This window comes from Urocitellus parryii, chromosome 3, assembly GCF_045843805.1.
Source record: "Urocitellus parryii isolate mUroPar1 chromosome 3, mUroPar1.hap1, whole genome shotgun sequence".
Lineage (NCBI taxonomy): Eukaryota > Metazoa > Chordata > Mammalia > Rodentia > Sciuridae > Urocitellus > Urocitellus parryii.
In genome coordinates, this window is record NC_135533.1 from 188,291,139 (window position 1) to 188,312,549 (window position 21,411).

Genomic DNA, 21,411 nt, shown 5'->3' on the forward strand with positions numbered 1-21,411 from the left:
CAAGAACATATTGGAATGAGCCCAACCACTGCTCATGGAGAGGATAGCTTTTCTGTGCTCTACTATAATATTTGGGTGAAATAGAGAACAAAATAAGACAAGGGGAAAAATCATTTTGTGTATCAATTTCTCTCTTGCAGAGCCCAGATAACTATATAACATTTCTGGGAGGTGGCATGTCCCCATCACCCAGGGTTTTATTTTATGAGATCCTGCTGGGTTAGCATGAGAGATACCCGACAGATGATTCAGATTCTACTGAAACCCCAAGTCATCTCCTTAACAAAGGGCCAGGTCCATAAAAACCACCGGCTCCTCAGAAGGCCATCTCTGAACAGCCACAAAAATAGTTCTCTGGCGGTGGACACCAAGTGCTTGGTGAGCCATAAACCCTATTTTACTTTTTTTAATTTCAAAAATGGTCTTCTTTCAAGGACACCAGGCCAGGCATTAGATACCCTTCTGATCTTTTCAGGGGAGTTTTTCTGAGACATCTGTCCCAATTGTTTGAGCAAAGAGGACTTGACAATCTATACATGATGCTTGTCATATTATTGACAGGTCTCTAAACCACCCCTTGCCACCCCACTTTGAAATCTCATAGGTTTCTCTGATGAATAGCATTTATCTTGGAAGGCCTTTAAGGCAGTGGGCACCGTGAGAAAACTGGACTTGGCATACATCCTGGGTAATGTCATGCCCATCCTTCAGCCCCAGCTGTGGATGATATGGGGATAGCTAGTGCACTATAGTACAGGACTTTTCCTGGGAGCTGTACTCACTCAACTTCCTGTTCCTCCTGGTCACCACCACTACCGTGGGAGTCACAGCATTTTCCTCCTCTGCAATCTCAGCTGTATGTCCTCAATTATTCTTCATCTTATTTCTTGTCTACAGATACACGTGAAATTCTAGATTTTCACTCATGGCTTTATTCTGTTTTCTAAGCTGTAAGGCTGAGTGGCATGAATGCTCATTTTCAGTTTGCATGTTTATTTGGAGACACTCTTGGCCTAGTTAGCATTCCAAATGAAGCCATCCTTCCCCCAGGACCTGGTCTCTGTAAGACTCTCCATTGAGTGAAGAAAGATTACTTGTGTTGGAACCTCCAAGTATTCCATCTCTCCAGAGTTGCTTTGGTTCCTATATTTCCCAAGATCTCATTAATCACCTTTCTCCAATTCCATGTGCTTCCCCAGATCCTCCCAATATACCCTCCCTCTTGGACAGCAGGAGTCATTCTGTACTATGTGAAACTAGAGAACCATGACTAATACTCTAAGTAACTTGGACTCTGTAGCCATTTACAACGAAGGAAAATTAAAACCATCTTGGCACTTAACTAAGCAAGTCTTGGAACAATGGGAGTTTTTCATCATTTTTTATTGTTCTCCAAAACTTAAAGGTCTTTCAGTTACTATCACAAAATAAGCAGGGTGTGTTTTTTGTTTTATTTTGTTTTGGTTTGTTTGTTTTCTGTTTTGTTTTAACATTCCACTTATGTACAATTCTGGATGCTTGAGGTCAAGGAATGTAGAGCCATCTTCATGAAAAGAGTCCAGGCCGACGCTGCCAAACAGAAATATAACTCAAGCCACAGATCCAAGTCACCTGGATAATTTTATCTTTCTAGCAGATCTTCTAGTTGTAGTTTAGCATAAAGAAAGCAAAACTATAACTTCACTTACAAAATAATAACAGTGAATCTTTTATGGTTACTTACAATGAACCATGTGCAAAGCTAGCACTTCATGTGGCTCATTCCATTTTATTCCCAACACAATGTTTTGATGAAAGCATCTTCATTAATTCCACTTTCCAGATAGAAAAGCTGAGCCAGAAAGATGAAGAGAATGGTCCAAATCATACAGCTAAGCAGTGACAGAGCCAGAATTGGAAGCCAGATAGCCAGAGTCCAGATACCTTGTTAATAATGATCACATTCTGCTTTTGTTTCCCCAAATAGGCATGCAAGAAGATATTGCTTCCTGTGTCTCATCAACCACGCTAAACTATTTGGACACATATTTTGTACTCTTAAAGCAATAAGCAATTATCTGGGAAGTATGTATTAAATTGCAACGTGCTGCAATTTAATATCTAGTTTTAAAACCAATTTGCTCAAGTGTTGACTTCAGAATTTTAAATGTATTCCATTTAACCAGCAATTTAAGTGAAAATTTAAATAAATGCTATAAATGGGTGCCTAATTTGCATGATCTGTTGATTAACTCTGATGTGGGCCTCATCTGTGCCTAGGGTTGTAACTTATATCTAGGGCTTTGGCAAATCACTTTCTAGGCAAGAAAGGGGGCAGTTACTTTTAGTTCTTATGCACCTTGGCACTCACCTGGGACATTCCTGTGTGGCCACCCTCAGATGCAGAAAACCCACCAAAACTCCTTGGTGAAGTTACTAAATATGGTTGTAAAAAACACGGAGAAACTGCTTAGAACAGCAATAAGATCTCTCCAAGGGGTATCTTTAAATACAAAATGGTTTAAACTGCCTTCTGAGAAGACTACTCTGTCACTCCCAGGGATAATGCACAACTGAATTGTGAGTACCCAGAGGGGCCAGAGCTGAATGGCTCAGTGAGTCAGGCAGAGGCCAAGGATGTCACCAACATCTTCCTTCTCATCTTTTACATCATGCAGAATAAAATTAGAGCAAATCTTCTAAAACTCTGATGCTGCCTGAGAGCCACCACAGAGATAATAGGTGGTGTTCCTCCAGTGACCAACATGGGAACTCTGGGGGAGGTCCACGCACCTCTGTGCTGCCCTGGTGTTGAGAGGTAGAGCATTCACAGAATAGCCCATAGCAGATGGCAACCACACTGGCATGGGTTATGCCTCTCAACTGAGACCCATCAAAACAGGAGTTTGGATCCATCTAGAATATACTCCAAGGATTTTTTTTTTTATCAATTATGTGTAGGAACTTGGGACCATATAGAGCTTTACAAACACGTATAGATTATTTAGCCAATGTTCTCCCTTTGAGTTTGTAGGAACTGGGGTTTAAGGGTACAGGGCTGTTGATGCTCATGGAACTCCTGCTCCAGGTCTACCGCATCCACTAAGGATGGTCCACACTCCACCCCTCAAGAGCATCTTGAACTATTTATTTCATGTCATCATAGTCACCACTTATTTTGGGTTATGTGTCAGATTTCTGGCAAGACTCTTATAAATAGCTGGACACTTATCCAATACAACAACCCCATAAAGACACAAACGACTAAAATGTGCTTGGATTAAGCAGGAAAATAAATTATTGAGAGGTCATATCAGTTATCTCTAGTTGTATTAAAAATGGCTCCCAAATTTTGTAGCTTAAAACCAAAATAATATGTTCATTCTTAGGTGCTGGCTGGGTGATTTTGCTGGTCTTTCCTGGGCTCACTCACATCACTGTATTCAAATTGCTCACTGTCTCAGAGCAGAGCTCAGTGGGGAAGACTGAGGTGGCTGAGCCTCTCTCTCTCCATGTGGGCTTTCATTATCAAATAGATTAGACTGCTCTTGCTCACAAATTTGAAGGCAGCGAAGGAAGAAGTTACAGAGACTCTTGAGGTTTCAGATAAGATGTCACACAACCTCACTCCTGCCACATGCTACTGGTTAAAGCAAAGCACAAAGACAGCTGGATTCAAAGGTACAGGAAAACAGCTCACCTCCTGCCGACTGATGGCAATGTCCAATTGCCCAGTGTGCTTGCCGGGAAGGAGGACCTTTGAAGCCATGTTTGCAATCTGTCGCTCAGGCCTCTAACCATAAATCATCCATTTTCTTCTCATCCACAAAATATGCCCCTTTCCATCCTGAGATCTCCAAAACTCTCGTATCCCATTATAGAATTAGTCTCAAAATTCAAGAATTCACATCTGAATCTGCCTGCAGGCAAATAAGGCTGCTCAGCTGCAGCTGATCTTGGTTCAGCAACCCACAAAGTAAAAACACCAGACCACGCCCGACATACAATAGTGATTCAGGACATAGCAACACCACAGAATTCCCAGGAAAGACCGGGAGGCACAGGGCAATCACCAGTCCATCGCAGTTCTGAAATCCAGCAGGGCATGCGTGGCACGTGGTCAACAGGGTCAAGTTCTGCCCTCTGTGGTAGTTTCCTAATCCATTTTTCTGTGTGGCTCTTGGCTCTGCATTCTGGCAGAGGTGCAGCAGAGGTACAGCCTCTCCAACAACCTCTAAGGTCAAATACGGTAATAGGTACCCGTAGGCATGCCAGCAGGCTAAGGCTGGTCCTCCCTCTCTTCTTCCCTTATCTCCATGCTTGGATGTTAAGCCACAGACAGGCCAGCTACCCGGAGGAAATAGCTTTCTTTCTCCAGCCCCTTTCACAGTCATGGTTTGTCAATCAGACATGTCTGGATTCCCAAATTCCCCCTATAAGACCCAACTTGGCTGCCCTTGCCAGTTCTTCTGTCAGGCTGATTAGTGACTGTTCTCTGATTTCCAAGTCCCCTTACAGACCTTTTTCCTTGTTAGATTTTATCATTTTTGTCTAAAGTCCAGTTCCTATAATAAATTCCTTATTCCATAATTCCATTATTCTCTTTACTTGGATATTTTATTGTATTTAATCTTCACAACAGCTGTACAAATTACATACTAACATCTTCATTTTACACTTGAGGACGCAGACTCAGAGAAGTTAGGTAACTTGCTTAAGGCTACATAGCTAAAAAAACAAAAACCAAAAAAAAGGTATCATTTGCTTGTTTCTGTGTTGCAAAGACTCTTACTGTTGCTAATTTCATGGCACCAATCCTTTAACATCTGGCTTACAGGGCTGGAGGTGTAGATCAAGGACAAAGCATTTGCCTAGTATGCATAAGACACTGGCTTCAGTCCCCAGCACCAAAAAGAGGGGGGGAAAAAGGCTCAACAATATTTCTGAATGTTGAACACTCTCAGGAGCTGGAGCTGGTCTGAGGTGGTTTCAACACTCCTCTGAATTAGGAGCTAGGAAAACATCAGCTCATCACTGACAAAGCAGCAATAGTTATCAGGGACATGGTGGGGTGGCTGGTCAGCTGACTCATACATATGCCCATATGGGAGCCAGCCAGCTTCCCAGGGCGGCCACCTTTGTGTCTTTGCCTGCGGTCTTTCTATTTTGATCAGAAGCTTCTCTTCCTTCTCACATGTCAAGTCTGAAGCTCTGAAAAGTTAATACCACATCTCATCATCCCTTAAACAGTAAGTGATAGTAATGAATGTATAAACCAGGAGTCACTTGTCCTTCAGATGGGACAGCTCTGATGTGTGTGCTCTTCCCTAACACCTGGGGTTATCCAGCGAGATCAGGCCTCAGTTACCTTCAGTGACACTTTACTTTATCATGCACCCTTTGTTGGCTACTTCCTTGGGATCACTTTACCAAGTAACTATTTACACTCAAATCCTCCAAACAGTTTCTACTTTTTGAGTGCCAGTGAACCAGAGAGATGCTGTTTTAGGCTCAAGTATGTTTTGTCTTTTTTTTTTTTTGGGGGGGGGAGTATTGGGGATTGAATCCAATCTTATTTTGAGACAGGCTAAGTTGCCAAACCTGGCCTTGAACTTGTGATCCTCCTGCCTCAGCCTCCCTAGGAGCTGGAGTGTGCAGTCCCATTCTTGCTTGCATAAATCTTAATGACACCCTATGAGGCAAGTATCATACCCAGCTCTACAAATATGGAAATGAAGATCAAAGAGATTTCTTAATTCTATGGAGATCACAGAGCTGGCAGAATAAATAACAGAGCTAATATTCAGACTACGATTGATTTCGTTGTCTCTTCTTCTTCCACTAAACTATGCAGCCTCTTGCACCCAGGAGAGTGGACTTACATATGAAACAATAAAAGAACAATTAACTGCTAAGCTGACATACTGTATTGAACTCTTCGAGGCAAAACTGTCATCACACTTACATTCCACAATTACTTTCTAAAATTCTCTTTTGTTGTGCCATCAACCTGAAAAATAAGGACACTGACTAATTTTACAAAATCCAATTGTTCATAGATTTTCCTTCTTCTCTTTCTCTATTTCATACAAATTAGGTAGTGAAATACAACTGGGCTGATGGCATCACAGAATATACCAGGATGAAAATGCATATGAAGGAAATATGTTGCTTGGGTGTATTTCTTTGGCCTGCATAGCATTGAAAGAACACATATATCATAAAATACCAGCTAAGTCTCTATTGACTTTATAAGTCAATACAAAGTATTAGGAGATCAAACAACCCAACATCCAGAGTGCCGAATTGGGAATAGTCTTATCAGCTAATAACTTCAAACAAAGGGAGCGGCCGGCGCACAATATATTTAATGGGCAAAAACTAGAGTGTGGAAATTAAAAGTTTGTTGATGCTGTGGCTAAATCGTCAAAACGGATGTTAATATTAATGATGGCTGACTAACATCAAGTAATCTAGATAGTTGTTCCGAAATATTTAGGATTAAGCAACTTCTGAATGCAGAAATTCTTAGCCGTGCACCAAGAAGTCTCAGATGCTAGTGGAAAGAAACATAAGTTCCAAGTCTGATTTCATCAGTATCTTGCAGGGTTGGTTTCTTACTTTTAATTAGCTGTCTTCACGATATGCAAATAAAGAAGGTTCTGAAATCTGGGGTGGGAGAGTCTTCGCCCTGACTCTGACCCTAAGTAGCTCTGTGACTGAAAGTACTTGAACTTCCCTGGTTGATGCTCTCAGTCAAATGATGCTCCACAGGATGCCATGACCCTCTCACAAGAATCCCACGGCTAATGCCCATTTTTCAATTAAATTATTCTTCACATAATTAATGCAGATCACATTCTATCACTTCTAAAATGGTCTTCATCACTGTTCTGCAGAACCACAAGCTTCTGAAAAACCAGGAGCTTCATGGAGGTGGCTCAGGGCAGGAAGTAGAAGAAGTAGGGGAGAAGATGAACATATGCTCTTCAGGCCCATGAATCTTACTTTAGCTGTGGAAATGCTACTTTATCGCTAGTTTCACTATATTATTATGTTTAAATAAAGAGTTTGTAGGCAGAAATGAATATATGAACACCTTGGTTTAAAGTAATAAGATGACTGATAGACATTTGTCACCCATCTTTTTCCCTCTTAAAATATGGAGAACTGATCTACTAAACTCACTTACCACAGACCCTTCCACAGCAGATCTAAGACCAGCTTTGCACATATTTCTCTTGGACACCTGAATTCTCCAAAGACAGTGCCAGTGGCACTGGCCGCAGAGATGACTGCATTTATTTTAAGGCTATTTGTGGTGCCATTACTTTTATGATGCTAAGGTACACAGAGAAGATATTGTATCTTTGTTTCGATCTCTATTTAATCTTGCCTTCCTCATGAGTTCCCACTGCTGGAGAGAGGTAACAAATTTACTTTATTGAGTCCAATCTGGTTAAAACTGGATCAGATATAATAAATTAAAAGGTCCTTTTAAGCAATGGTCTGCTTTTCTGTTTGAAAATGTTTGATATCTCAGATTTCCACCCCTCTCTTTCCTATTACTCTTCTTGACAGCTTCTCGGTACTCAAGGAGAAAGGACTGTCTCACTCAAGTGCAGGGGGAAGGAAGAGAGGTGGAGCCCTTGGATTCACCACACTGGCACCTTCCTCTCTGGACAATCTCTCTTGTCTACATCATTGCTCCTTCCCCACCTGGTGGTCATGGCTGAGCACACTTGTGGTCTTTTTTCTCTCACCTTGGCCAGGGGATGGCAGGACTTCCTGGCTGAGGTAGCTTCACCTTGGCTCTTGGTGATGGGGTAGATCACTCTGGGCTTATGCCCATGACTTCTGTCTCCATCCTCATCAAAGAAGGACCCCTGGGAGAATCAAGGGGACTTGATTTAACCATCTTCTAAGATAAAGGGATCTTTCTGAATCACTATCTGAGGTGCTCAAGCAAAGCGCTCTCTCTCTCTCTCTCTCTCTCCAACTTCGGTGAGCCACCATCTTGGCATTGACCAGGCTACAAAGTGGCGTGGCAACAATCTTTTGTTGCCTTCCATGCTTCTATAAAACTACCACACGCACTAACCGCTGGCTTCTCGCCTTCCATTGAGCCCAAAGTAATCTGACATGGAGACTGTGTTGTATATTCACTTGCCTCTTTCTTGCCTCAGTTTTTCTCTTCCCATTATCACCTCAAGCCAGAAATGGAGAATTTTTATGGATTTCTTCTATTTCAAATATTCATTTTTCTTGACCTTAGCCCCATGGATAACATGAAAGATGCACCAGAGTCTATTCTCTGGACTGTGGATCAGACCCCATAATTTTCTCTATCAGGCTTAGTGGGTTAAAGGGAAAATGAAAGAGTTTAGAAATGCTACCTCAAGGCAATAGCATGGCTTATAAAACTATCACTTTGTTTTGAAACTCCTGTTTTGACTTCTGGGATCTAAACAGCAACTGTCTTCCTCTTTGCATTCTACTTACAAGGCTCATAATCTCTCCCAGGCAGAGAGCTGCTTGCAGAGGGGAGCAGGTACTCAGAAAGGCAGCAGAAGAAAAACACAGTAACATGTTCACGAACATGATATTCAAAAATATCATGTCCATGGGTTATGGTATAAGCTCAGCAACTCTGCAAATACACTAAGAACTGAGCTATAAACTCAAATAGGTAATGTTTATGAATGTAAACACTATCTCAATAAAGCTCCTTACAAGTCACTTAAGGTGGAGAAAGGAGTGAAACAGAATTGCCTACCCCCCTGTAAGCTGTACTACTGACTCTCAGTGGTGCTATTCATGGGAGCAGTGGGAATAGAGAAGGAAAGGAACAGGCACTGTGCTCTCCCTAGGTTCAGAGATTCGTCATACTCCCAGTGTGGTTTAGTGAGTCGAAAGCTGTAATTTTCCTTCAAGCTGGGACTTAATCTGTTAACTCTGGTTACATATGTATCTTCAGTCATAAAATGTTATCAGTTTCTTCAATTCCTGAACGTGAATTGTAACTATGCAACAATTACAGAAACATTTACATAATTTTTTTTCATTTTCATACACTTGGTATAGAAGCTTCTTATCTAGCAAAACCAAATATCTGGGACACACAAAAGAATACAGGAGAATGCAAAAACAATATGACAATGTCGATGCAACAGACACCTATTATGTCCTCTTATGGAGGCTCTTCACGTCCCACATAGAGGCAATCTACATCACATGCAGCACAATCCTATCCTCTGTGGCTTAAACTCCAGAAGATGACATGATGCTCAAGCTTGTTAAAAGCAATACATTACAAGAGGCATAGCGAGTGATGCTCAAAGATGCTACTATGACTAAGAGAATAAAGTATAGTTGACACAGTAGATTGTGCTGAAGGAGACAGCAACAATATAAAAGAAGATACATGAACCATGAATAGCAAACTAAGGGACAAACAGCAGGACGCCTCTCAGAGTATTACAATACGATCAGTGCTTATGTTGACAATGCCAAGATGCACACACAAAGGTTAAACTTGCTCAGGGAGTGCTAATGTTTGTTGCCTCTACAACTCAAGTGGAAACTCAATTGTCAATGTGATGGTATTTAGTGGTAGGATCTTTAAAGAGCTCATTAGGCCATTAGGTCCCCTTCCTTATGCATGGGACTGCTGATGTTATAAAAGGGCAAGTTCAGCCCTCTTCCTCTCTTTTGCCTTCTGCTTTCTGTCTTGGGGTTATACACCAAGAAGGCCCTCACCAGTTGAGGACCTCGCCAGTTGAGTTGTGGGGGTCTTTTACATATTCTTAACATTAAATCCTTGGCAGATATATGGTTTGGCAATTTCCTTCTATCCCATGAGTTGTCTTTTCTCTGTTGCTTATGACTTTTGATGTACAGAATATTTTTAGTTTGATGTGATCCTATTTGTCTATTTTTGCTTTTGTTGTGAGCTTTTGTTGCCCTATCCAAGGAGTCATTGCCAAGTCCTAAGTCATGGAGCTTTTCCTGTTTTAGGAGTTTTATAGTTTGGGCTTTTTCATCTAGATCTTTAATCTGCTTTGAGTAAATTTTTGTATATGGTGTAAAGTAAAAGTCCAACTTTGTCATGTGAATATCCAGTTTCACAAACCCATTTATTGAAGAGATTGTTCTTTCCCCATTGACTGGTCTTGTTGACCTCAACAAAGAGCATCTGTCCAAACATGTGAAGGTTTATTTCTGGGCTCTCTAATATATTCCTTTCATTATGTCTGTCTATATGCCACAATACCATTGTTTCAATTATTTTGTCATTGTATTATGTTTTCAATTCAGAAAGTGTTAGTTAGCTTTCCTTCACTACAACAAATACATGAGAAAAATAATGTAAAAGCAGGAAAGATTTAATTAACCTCACTGTTTCAGTGCTTTCAGTCCATTGTCAGCTGGTTCCATTAATTTGGGGCTAAGGCAAAGCAGAACATTGAGGTGGAAGGGCATGGCACAGGAAAACAGAGAGAGGAAGGGACCAGGGAAGAGACACCAGGCAGCCACCATGCATCCACTCTCTCCAACCAGCTTTCACAACCCACGGTATTCAACATCTCCCAGTGATCATTCAGCCATGAATCCCTCAATGGATTAATTCACTGATGGGGTCAGAGCCCTCATGATTCAATAACTTTCCAAGAACGTCCACTCTGAACATGGCTGCAGTGGGGACCAAGCCTTCAACATATGCGCTTCTGGAAGAACATTCCAGAACACAGAAGTGTGAGTCCTCCCACTTTGTTTTGGATTTTATTTTGTTGTTGTTTTGTTTTGTTTTCAAAACTGAAATTTCATATAAATTTAGGAGTCATTTTTTAAAATTCTACCCCAAAATATCATTGGCATTTTAGTAGGAATTGTGCTGGATCTGTAGGCTCCTTTGGGTAGTATAACTATTTTAACAATATTTTCTTCCAATTCATGAACACAGGATGTCTTTCCAATTATTTGTGTCTTTCATTTATTTGAGCAATGTTTTATAGTTTTCAGTGTTCAATTCTTCCACCTTCTTGATCTGATCTATTCCTAAGTGTTTTTTTTGACACTACTGTAAATCCCTTAAAACAGTGGTGGCACAAATAGGAACAACTACAGTTCCCTAAATCCACCAGAGATGAAATCTGTCCCTGTATAAGTTTAGGGAAACATCTACCTCAATCACTGTAATTTAGCCAATAGAAAAAATTTCTACCTCCCAGTATATTTTTCTATTGCATTGCCTACCTGAGTTGCTTCAGTTCTGAGCCAGAAGAATCTTTAAAACAATTGCCCCTTTTCAATTACTCTCTTAAGAATGATAGAAGTCAAAGGTTTTCCTACCTCATTATACAGTGTGTTTGTTATTTGGTTTGGAGGATTTACTTTAACTAAGCCACATTTAGAAACATACTCCCCACAGAGTGCCATGCTTATTTATCCCTACAATTCAAGGCAATAAATATTTATTAAAAGAGGAAGGTAGGACATACTTGCCTTCAATGTGCCAGGTATTTTTATATAAGCTCTACCCATGAATCCTCACAAAAATCATGAAGTAAGTAATGTCCCTCATAGCCTCACTGTATTTGGTGTGTGAATGGACCTCACTCCTATTATTCACAAATTGAGCTTCAGTTTACCTGAAATCAAAACTCAAAGCCTGGCTTTCCCCGCTCACAGCCCTTAATAGCAGCCCACGGTTTGCCCAACAGCAGGTATTGGATTCAATTCAATTGTTTAAGATGGCCTTTTGTCAAAATGTTGAATATTTCCAGACATTGCATTTCCAAGAACTCATACTTTTGATGCACTCCTGGGCAAATTTTCAACTTTCTAATATGCCTTACAATACTCTCAATCCTTTTCCAGAATGGTAGTTTTCCCCTAATTTTTTTCTTCTCTATTTTTAATTAATTTTCAGCCAATTGCTTTGTGCTCTGTCTTGTTTATTATAAAACAAATTATTGAAACAACATAAGTGTTCAGTAATGGGAGATTAATTAGAACAATTTCAAAATCCAGTATAAGGATATTTTGGGACAATAGAAGTGACATTCATGCCTGTTTAAGAAAGATGAAAACCAACCCAAATGAATACAACGGGAAAGTCTGGACTAAAATGAATGAGAAAAACATTTAAGCAAACAAAAACCTCATCCCAAACCTCTTCTTCCACATTTTTTTTCCTTTTGTAAAAAAGCAATGCAGATTCACTACAAAAAATGCAAACAAGCAGAAGGAGCTAAGAAAAATCCACGATCTATCCTATCATCCACAAGTAGCTTTAATACCTAGATACATATTTTTTTCAGTTCCAGTTCCCTATGTATAAATGGATTATTATTTTCCAATTATTACTTTCCATAGAGTTCTTGCTCTATGCACTATTTTGCAATTTACTATAATTTAAATAATTCTCAGCATGTCCATTTTTCAAACAAATCCTTATTTCTAAATAATTCATACCCACTAATGCTTTATGATGATAATGATGATGATGAGAAAAATAATTGCTTAAAAATTAATAGATACAAAAACATAACAGAAGAAAATATTTAAAAAATTAATATGATCAAAAAAGGCTTAAAACAGAAAAGTTTGAGGGCTGGGGTTGTAGCTCAATGGTAGAGCACTTGTCTAGCATGTATGAGTCACTGGGTTCTATACACAGCACCACATAAAAATAAATAAATAAAATAAAGGTACTGTGTCTATCTACAACTACACTTTTTTTTTAACAAAAGAAAATTTTGCAAAACTGCTCAATTATGCACCCAACTACTAATATTTAAAATAATTAGTAGATGAAAGCATCAGTTTTAACCAACTCATCATAATGTTTAGAGAAGTTAATGAAAGATTTGAGGAGTTAAATAGGAGAAATATAATAATTATCTAATAATAAGTCTAGTAGATAACAATGATTTCATGCTTGTTTGTAGAATTTAAGAATCAGATGAAAGAATGCAACTTAACCAAGAAGACTAGCTATGTCCAAAGGAAGCGGCACTACAAAGAAATTTCTACATATTAAACAATACGGCACTGCTTTCTCAGACTAATCACAGTATCCAGAGATTCTGCAGAAGCCAACAAGGGCCTTTCCAGAAAGCAACTATACAGTTTCACATTATAAAGAACAAAAAAAATAGGCACAAGAACAAACATGCTCTGGTGAGGAAAGGACAGCCAGGGCTGAGATGCAGAGTGGGATGGTTAGTGATGTCTGAAACAGAGGCTTCATTGTGGGAGAGGGCCCTGGTGACCTAAACAGTGCTGTTCTAACAACCCGAAGTAGAATGCAAACTTCTCTCCATGCCAATGACTGGTACTGCAACCTTTTGCTGTGTTGCGCAACCACTGCTATCTCATGCAGAGAAGACTGGGGGATCTCGATTGCTCTGGGGTATTGCTGCACATAAGGTCCAGGCTTAGTGCTCCAGCAGAAGCATCAAGTAGGCAGTAGACAAAAGCAGGGACATTGAATTGATATGGTACACTGGAGCCTCAGTCACAAATGCAGCCTGCCTCTTCTCTCCACTGAATGAGAATAATCATAATAGGAGCAGTGAATATAGAGAAAGCATTTACAATGACTAAACCAGTGCTAAGTATTTATGTGGATTATCTCATCACCAGGACTGTGCAAGGCTCCCTGCAACTCTGGAAGCAACTTACTAGTTATGGACGGGGAAGATAGACCAGAGAATTCAGCAGCAAGATAGAGGTTATAATTTAGTAACTATGGTGCTGAGAGTTCAGTAACTGGTGCAGTCTAGAATCCAACATGGTGTGTCACCTCAGTCTTCTAGGATTTGTTAAATAATAGGCCCTATTGCATTCAGGCAAGGACTGAGAAGGAAGAGGGGTTGGGGTGACATAAGCCAGAGCTCAAAAGAAGGCAATCTTTAAGAAAATAATTTAAGCCATGGGTGCAAAGAAGCAAAATCCAGATTATGGGGAATTCTGTAGGTCAAATGGCCCAGGTTGTTCACCAAGTAAATTATAGGAACAGAATAAGAGGAGAGAGGAAATCTGCACATTAAATAGGTATATCATAGATTAAGATGGATGATAGTGAATTGTTATGTCTAAGAATGCACACATGGACAGTAAAACTTTAAAAGCAATTGCTATCAAAACCAGGGTGATAATTTCTTACAGTAGAGAGGGCTATGAATGGAGTAGGGCCCATAGAAGGGGCTTCTAGAATGACAGACAAACTAGTAATGGTTACTAGTGTACAAAATGATAGCTAGGTGTTCTATCTGCTCATTGCTCAAAACCCAAAAGAAAGTTCCATGAACAGAAAACGGAAGCCACCATCATGGAGCAGCAGGGTCACTCAGGAATCCTCAGAAACTTGGGGTGAAAGAAGAGAACAGGGAAGGGAGAGCTCTCAGGAGCCAACTTCTGAGATATTATTTTCTTTCAGGCATTTTCCCCTTCCACGTCCTTTCTACCACAGAAGGATGGAAAAGGACGTGGACTTCTGGAGAAGGAGTATACTAGGCCAGGCAGCAGGAAGGGAGGGGGTCTAGGGGCACTTGAGGAATCTATAAGTGTCTGTGCAGATAATCTCAAAAATGAGGTGGGGCTCCTTTTAAGACTGAAGAAGAGTTCCCCACATGGAACAGTGATGTTGTTGGTTGATCCTGGGAAAAGGGACCCACGTCCTCCTCTGTCAAAAGTGAAGAAGCATGGGATGTTAGGAAGACTACAAGATCATAATTCTCCAAAAGAAGATGTTGAAGCAATAGGAGGATCTCTACAAAATATATAAATAGGTAAAATTAAAGGTTACTCATTCACAATCTGTTTCCACAGAGTACTGGTTTAAAGGAGGAGGAAGAAGAGGAGGCACTCTCAAAGTTATTGCTCCTGGAGCTAACTCTCCGGAAAAAGAAATGCTACTCAGCAATGACCACCCTGAAAACACCTCGAGTTCATGCACCAAACAATTTGGTCACACTCACTAATTAACTAAGCACTCACGAATTGTCATAAAGTGATTCTGTACCAAAGGAGGAAATGCCAAAAGTTAGACAGGAGACCAAAAGATAGCTTAACTGTTTGCAGCAGAGTAATGCATTTGGCATAACAACAGGTTGCAAAATTAATATCCTTGGTCACTGGCTTTGAGTGGATTTTCTACTTTTCTACTTTGAGTTCTTTTTTCAATAGCTCATCTCTTTTAAATCAGTCATGCTGTTTTGGAACACTGAGAAGTGGGAACTATCTTAATGCTCAAAAAGAGGAGAGTAAATTCAGAAAATGAGCTAAGCACTCAGCGTCAGGTGGTACCATATAAATAATCTACAATATGCCAAGCATGTATTTATTCTGTTTCTTTCTTATAAAAGCAAGGCAAGCTCATAACCTAAGAATCAGAAATAATAAGTAAGTAAAAGAATTTAAGGAATATCCATAATCCTTTCTACCCAGAGACAGACCACCTCTATTAATCCTTTGCCATTTATCCACCTAGACTCTTACAACATATAATCATTTTCCAAAACATGGAATGCATTCATATAGTATTTTATACCCTACTATAATTTATTTAAACCATCCAACTATTAAATATTTAGGTGTTCCAAACAATATCCTATTTTTTGAGGTGTACATAGTTACCAATTTTCACTAAAAAAAAAAAATAGTTCCAAGAAGGAAAAAGTGAATATGTACTCAAATTTAAATGCAACAGTGAACAGGACTAAATATTTCAGGAATCATGTATTGTTATGCAAATTGTCCCATCACCCTCTGAATCATTACTTCATGCATAAGTTCACTGAAAAAAAAACATATGTTGAATAGATGGACTTACTATGTGCTCAGTGTTTTGCTAGATGCTGAGAATGCAATAAACAGATGTGGTCCATGTCCTCACAGAATTCAGGCAAGAAAAAAGGATATAGACATTTAAAAGCAAGTTTTTTTGGGGGGATACCAAGGATTTAACCCATGGGTGTTTAACCACTGAGCCACATCCCAAGCCCAGTTCTTTCTTTTTATCTATCTATCTATCTATCTATCTATCTATCTATCTATCTATCTATTTAGAGACAGGGTCTCACTAAATTGCTTAAGGTCTCTCTAAGTTGCTGAGGCTGGTCTTGAACTTGTGATCCTTCTGCCTCAGCTTCCTGAGCCACTGGGATTACAGTGAACATCATTGCACCCAGTGAGTTAGAAAAATTTTGTAAAGAACTATGATATGGGCAATTTGCCAAATTACTCACACTAGAAAAATCAGTGAGCAGGGATAAAAACCTGGAAGCCATCAATGGTGGTAACTCCACTATACTGTGGACCAAACTGCTTTTTGAAAAAAAAAAAAAATCACTTCTCCAAGGATCACCTGGACTCTTAGTTCATTCTTTGATTTACTATATAAATCAAGTTTTCAGTCTTTTCCAAAACTGAATGCCCAAATACAAAAAAACTCAATAACAACTTCCACATATAAAGTTCATGATGATTAGATAATTACATAACTGAAGAGCTCCCTGCGTAATAGGCAAAATTAGATTGCACCCAGTAGCATCAAAGTTAAGTGACTATTACCCTGGCCTATCTTTTTACAAAGGCATATGGTGCAACCACTTTACAGTTACCTGCACAAACAATTTTCTAAACATAATAAGTCTATTTATGGAGAGCTTAATACCTGCCATATGTTCTGTGTATTCTTCCTGATCCTCACAATAACCCTAACCAATGGATATCTTTATTCCTACTTTACAGATTAAGAAACTGAAGCTCACAGAGATTAAATCACATATATCCAGGGATACACAGTCTGACCAGGCTGTGAGTCAGAGCATTTTCTTCCTTCTCCTTTCCTATAGTTACCCTCAAGAGACCTATGGATCAAGGTAGGTCTGTCTGCTCCCAGGGCACTGCCTTGAAAATGGACCCATCCATCATGATCTGAGAAGAACACAAATTAGAATCCTGCCCTGGGAGAAGAGCTGGTACACAGTGAGTCCCATGGGGTGTTACACATTTCCCTCAGAGATAAGCCACTTCTTGTTCTTAGCAACCAGAAGGTTCTACCCCGGGGGGAGAGCAGACATCCCTATCCTGGCAAGAGGGACAGTGAGCTGCTTCCAACACACCTTCAAATATTCATAGCCTTTTCATGTCCTTCCCATCCTAAGAGAAGATGGTAGAAAGCTGCTGTCATGTCAGTGAGCCCAGAGTCACATCTCAGGACCTTTCTAGCAGTCCTATCAGTAGAGGCAGGCAGAGAATGCCATTCCAGGTCATCTCTCCACATTCAACATCCTCAGCCCATCAGGGCCAGAGGTTAGATGCTACAATGTAGACTCTCAAGTTAGACCCCTTGGTTGAACATTATCCTCTCCCAGCCTCAGTTTTAGTCTCCCTCTCCTTGACTTGCAAATGAGGGTTAGATAAGAGAGAACAGCTAGCTCAGCAAAGAAAAGCAGGGCTCACATCCCAGGTAATGAGTTTTGCCCACAGTGGGTTCTCTTAAATATTTAAACAGTGGAAAAAAGGAATACAGAAAAGTGAAGACATCACAGAGAAAGAGACCTAGAGGCAGTGGGAGGAATTACATAAAGAAATTTTGTTCCTAAATATCATGGTTTCAACTGTATTCCAACATACCAGTCTACAATTTTATAACAACATATGAAAGTCAGCCTTTCAACAGAAAATATTTCTGTTCCTTCCCATGAAAACTGAAAGTTTACTTCCTTTTTAAGAGTTTGCAACAAGAAACAAATCTATTTAGGCAGAATTATGTGGAGGGTGGTGGTATCATTTCAAAAAATAGGGGCAAATATTGGATCCAAAGAATTTTTTATTTTTAATAAAGTTAACCTCAAACTGGATGTAACTAATTGCATAGATTTTTCTTGGATGTATTCTAGCAAGATCATAAACTATATCAAGCATGAAGCATGGATTAAGAATTCTTCATCTGTAGCTGGATTACTATGATATACTTCCATAATATAGAGGTTGGTAACAGTCAACAGGAGAGTTTAAGATAAACATATCATTTAATATACTCATCAAATGTCTCTTTGCATTATCTCATCATAAATCCTTGAAAATGTACTAAGTCTGACAGATACATCCAGTACTTTTTAAAGATGTCATAGTAAGCTTTAACACAATTAGGTGTTATTAAACATGGGGTGTTTTTTTTTTAACCTTATCACTTGTTCAAGGATAAACAGACAGGAGGTGAATAAAGCCTTCTGATGCTCCAAGGAATTTAGATTTAAGGTGAAATGTCAAAATTCTCTATTCATTTACTGCAGCTATTGAAGTCACTTTAAACTACAGAGAGATCTGGTCTAGTGAGCACTTTTTGCCTCAGCATTCATTTTTAAAATATAAGTTTAACTTTCTCAGAAGTAGGTATCTGTCACCTTTGACACAATTTCCAATGCTCTATCCCACTTGAATCATTCCAAGTAGTGGTCATTGTTACAAACTTAAGAGGCATCTCTCCCAGGTAGGGTCCTTGCCTTTTCACTGTTCCTCTAGAGGGACTTCTATGTTTGGGAACTTTGGGGGAGTCACAGTATGACCTCCTGGAACTAGTCCTGCTTGTTTTAAGCCCACTCATGAAAGCTCCCCTTGGGGGCTGGTTTGGATAAAGCCCTGGAACCAATAAAGGTGCAGAGTTTCCCTGTCTCTCTCTGCTTGCCTCTCTGACCTCGGTGTATGGCCTTCTTGCATATTGTGTCATTGAAGCTACCCTTGCAATTCTATCACCCACCCACACAGGTGGGCCTGCAGAAGATGCTACTATCTGGGCCTCTGGTGGCTTCTGGGGACAGTAGCTGCTTGCTGAGTTGATAACAAAATTCAATGAATTTCTTTCAGAACACGTGCTTGATTTGGGAAGAGTGGGTACTTATTTTTAAATATTTCTATCACATTTCTAAAGACCATGTGGAATTAAAATAGAAATTAAGGTTGAAACAAGCAAAACACAGCTGGGGTAAGGTGGTCAGACACAATTGCCCTGCCCATCCTTGCTTCACATAAAAAAAGGCTGCCATATAATTTTGGGAGTTTATATTTTAAACCAACAATTTAATCTTAATCAGTTCTCAAAAAGTCAAATGTCTTAAATCATAGTATGGACCTACAGCAGAAGAACAAAAGTAATAGTGTGACAAAAAGTTCCAGCTATTTAAAGTGCTGTTTTGTTTGTTTATATTCTCTAGTGACAACAATAAGAATGTCATTTTATTCCCTTAGCTTTTTTTTTTTTTTTGTACTAGGTATTGAATGAAGGGATGTTTTACCACTGAGCTACATCTCCATCCGTTTTTAGTTTTTATTTTGAGACTGGGTAAGATGTCATGCTGGCCTCAAACTGTGATCGTCCTACCTCAGCCTGGGATTACAGGCATGAATCACCGCTCAGGGAGCAAAGCAACTTTAAAAAAGTGTTGTTGTTTTTTTAAAGAGTATCATTGGAGCAATTATGTTGGGAACTCACTTTGGGACAATAATAAGAAAGAATGGAATGTTTCTTTCAGTACTATGATTCTTGTCTTGCCAATTACTGAACAAAATACCCAACTCTGAAGATGACTGATCCACAGGGAACTCTGTGTGAAGTTACCTGATGTACCTGTTGAGCAGAAGCCCAAGGGGGAGTTTTAACTCCAAAGAGGCTTCATTAAGCCATGCTCAGTACAATCCAGAGGGTTCTGATACAAAGAGGAGTTATTCCTGGCAGAGTGCTCCTTCTAAAAGGTCAACAACTAACTAGTTAAGAGAGAAAACCTAAATAACAACAGCAATAACCTTTCTTTTCTTTTTTTTTTTTTTTTTTACTGTTAGAGTAGAAATTCATTTTGGCATTCTATAATACAGCAGGGTAATTATAGCCTATAACAATCTGCAACAAATTTCAGAATACGTAGAACTGAGTTTGAAGGTTCATAACACATAGGAATAATTAATGTTTGAGGAGGTGGAAATGCTAATTACCTTGATTTGATCATTACACATGGGATACATGTGTCAACTTTTTATATTGTACCCCATAAATATGTACAAATATTATGTGTCAAAAATCCAATATATTTATTTTGAAGGAAGATAAATATTCAGTCTCATACAGTTCCCAAATACATGCCACAATGACCTTTCAAAGAAGGGGTAAATACCTGGGGAATACAACCAAGTCAAGGGGGTCTCTCTGAAATTGTCAGCAAAGATTCAAATGTGTATTAATTGGTGAATTTTGATGGGTGCAGGGTTCAAAATATTTCATCATAACTTCAAAGCAATCTGAGAGCCTTCCCCTGAAAAAAGTTTGGTAATCATTATTTTAAAGAAATAGATCTAAATGACGCCCAAGTTATAGAATCATTTTCAGACATTCTGCTGCAAAATATCTTATGTTAAGTAACTAAGGTCCCAGTTTTCCAATCAATACAACATTATTAGGGCAACACTCAATGAACTCAAAGTTGGTTCCTTTAACACCTTTACGAAGTAGTGGGGTGGAGGTAGGAAGACTGGCTGTTCTTGTCCCATAGTAGTAGCAAAATTATCTTTCCTTCAGGGAAAGTATTTCCCCACCCTGGTTAAGGATACCCGCAGCAGCGCGCCAAACAGTGAAACTTCAATATGCGTTTAGCAAACCCCATTCTGCGCCAGGCGCGATTCTCTGTACTATGCAAAAGTTAACTCCATTGACTTTAAATATAACTCTAAAAGGCCCAGAAGAGGGTGCAAACATGCACAAAAAAATAGGGGACTTCCCACCCATCCGGCAGTTCTACGAGGAAAGAACCGGGCTCTAAGTCCCTAGGTCAACAAACACGGGGGAAATGAAAACCCAGAAATTGGGGCGGTTAAGGACAAAAACGCAGCCGCGCCTAAAACGTCGTTACCGTCCACCCGACGCTGGCTGTCCCAGTCGCAGCTCATCGCGGCTCCGGGTCCAGCACTCCCCGCTGCTGCTCGCTTGGTCTGGGCGGCGGCTGCGGTTGCTGAGGCAGCGCCTCCTCCGGGACGCGCAGGTGCACCGGGCAGTCCAGGCGCAGGCCAGGGCCAGGGGAGGGACCAGGACAGGAGCGCTTGGCGCTGCTTTCACTTTGCCATCCGAGCCTCCAGTGCCAGCCTTCAGAGCCAGCGACTCTCTATTAATACTTGGAGCGCCGGGGCTGTGCCACCAGCTTGATGCAGAGCCAGGATCCCTCAGTCCTTGCCGGGAAGGAGGGGGCAACAATCTGCAAGGGTGTGGATAAGTTTTCTGGACGCGAGTGGAACGAGAGCACCTCTACCAGCAATTCTAGGGTAGGAACTGGGAAGGGCAAGAGATTGAGCCTTGGCCTGGTGACTGTCCCAGAATCTAGCTTTTAGGAGTAAACACCTTGCAGGGTCTGATCTGGCCTGAGGAGCCCCCAA

At 40.1% G+C, this 21,411-nt stretch overlaps 1 protein-coding gene across 2 annotated transcripts in view; it reads right to left on the bottom strand.

The window, feature by feature from the left end:
• Gadl1 (glutamate decarboxylase like 1) overlaps nucleotides 1-21,101 on the bottom strand; it is a 163,316-nt gene extending 142,215 nt beyond the window's left edge. The window contains exon 1 of one of the 2 annotated variants that reach the window (XM_026406172.2): nucleotides 20,895-21,101. In XM_026406172.2, the coding sequence (XP_026261957.2) occupies nucleotides 20,895-20,931 (37 nt within the window). In that variant the 5' untranslated portion in view covers nucleotides 20,932-21,101. Of the gene's footprint in view, nucleotides 1-7,742; nucleotides 7,831-20,894 lie in introns of those variants that run through there. The other variant, XM_026406180.2, reaches the window with a different exon arrangement.
• Nucleotides 21,102-21,411: the final 310 nt, after the last annotated feature.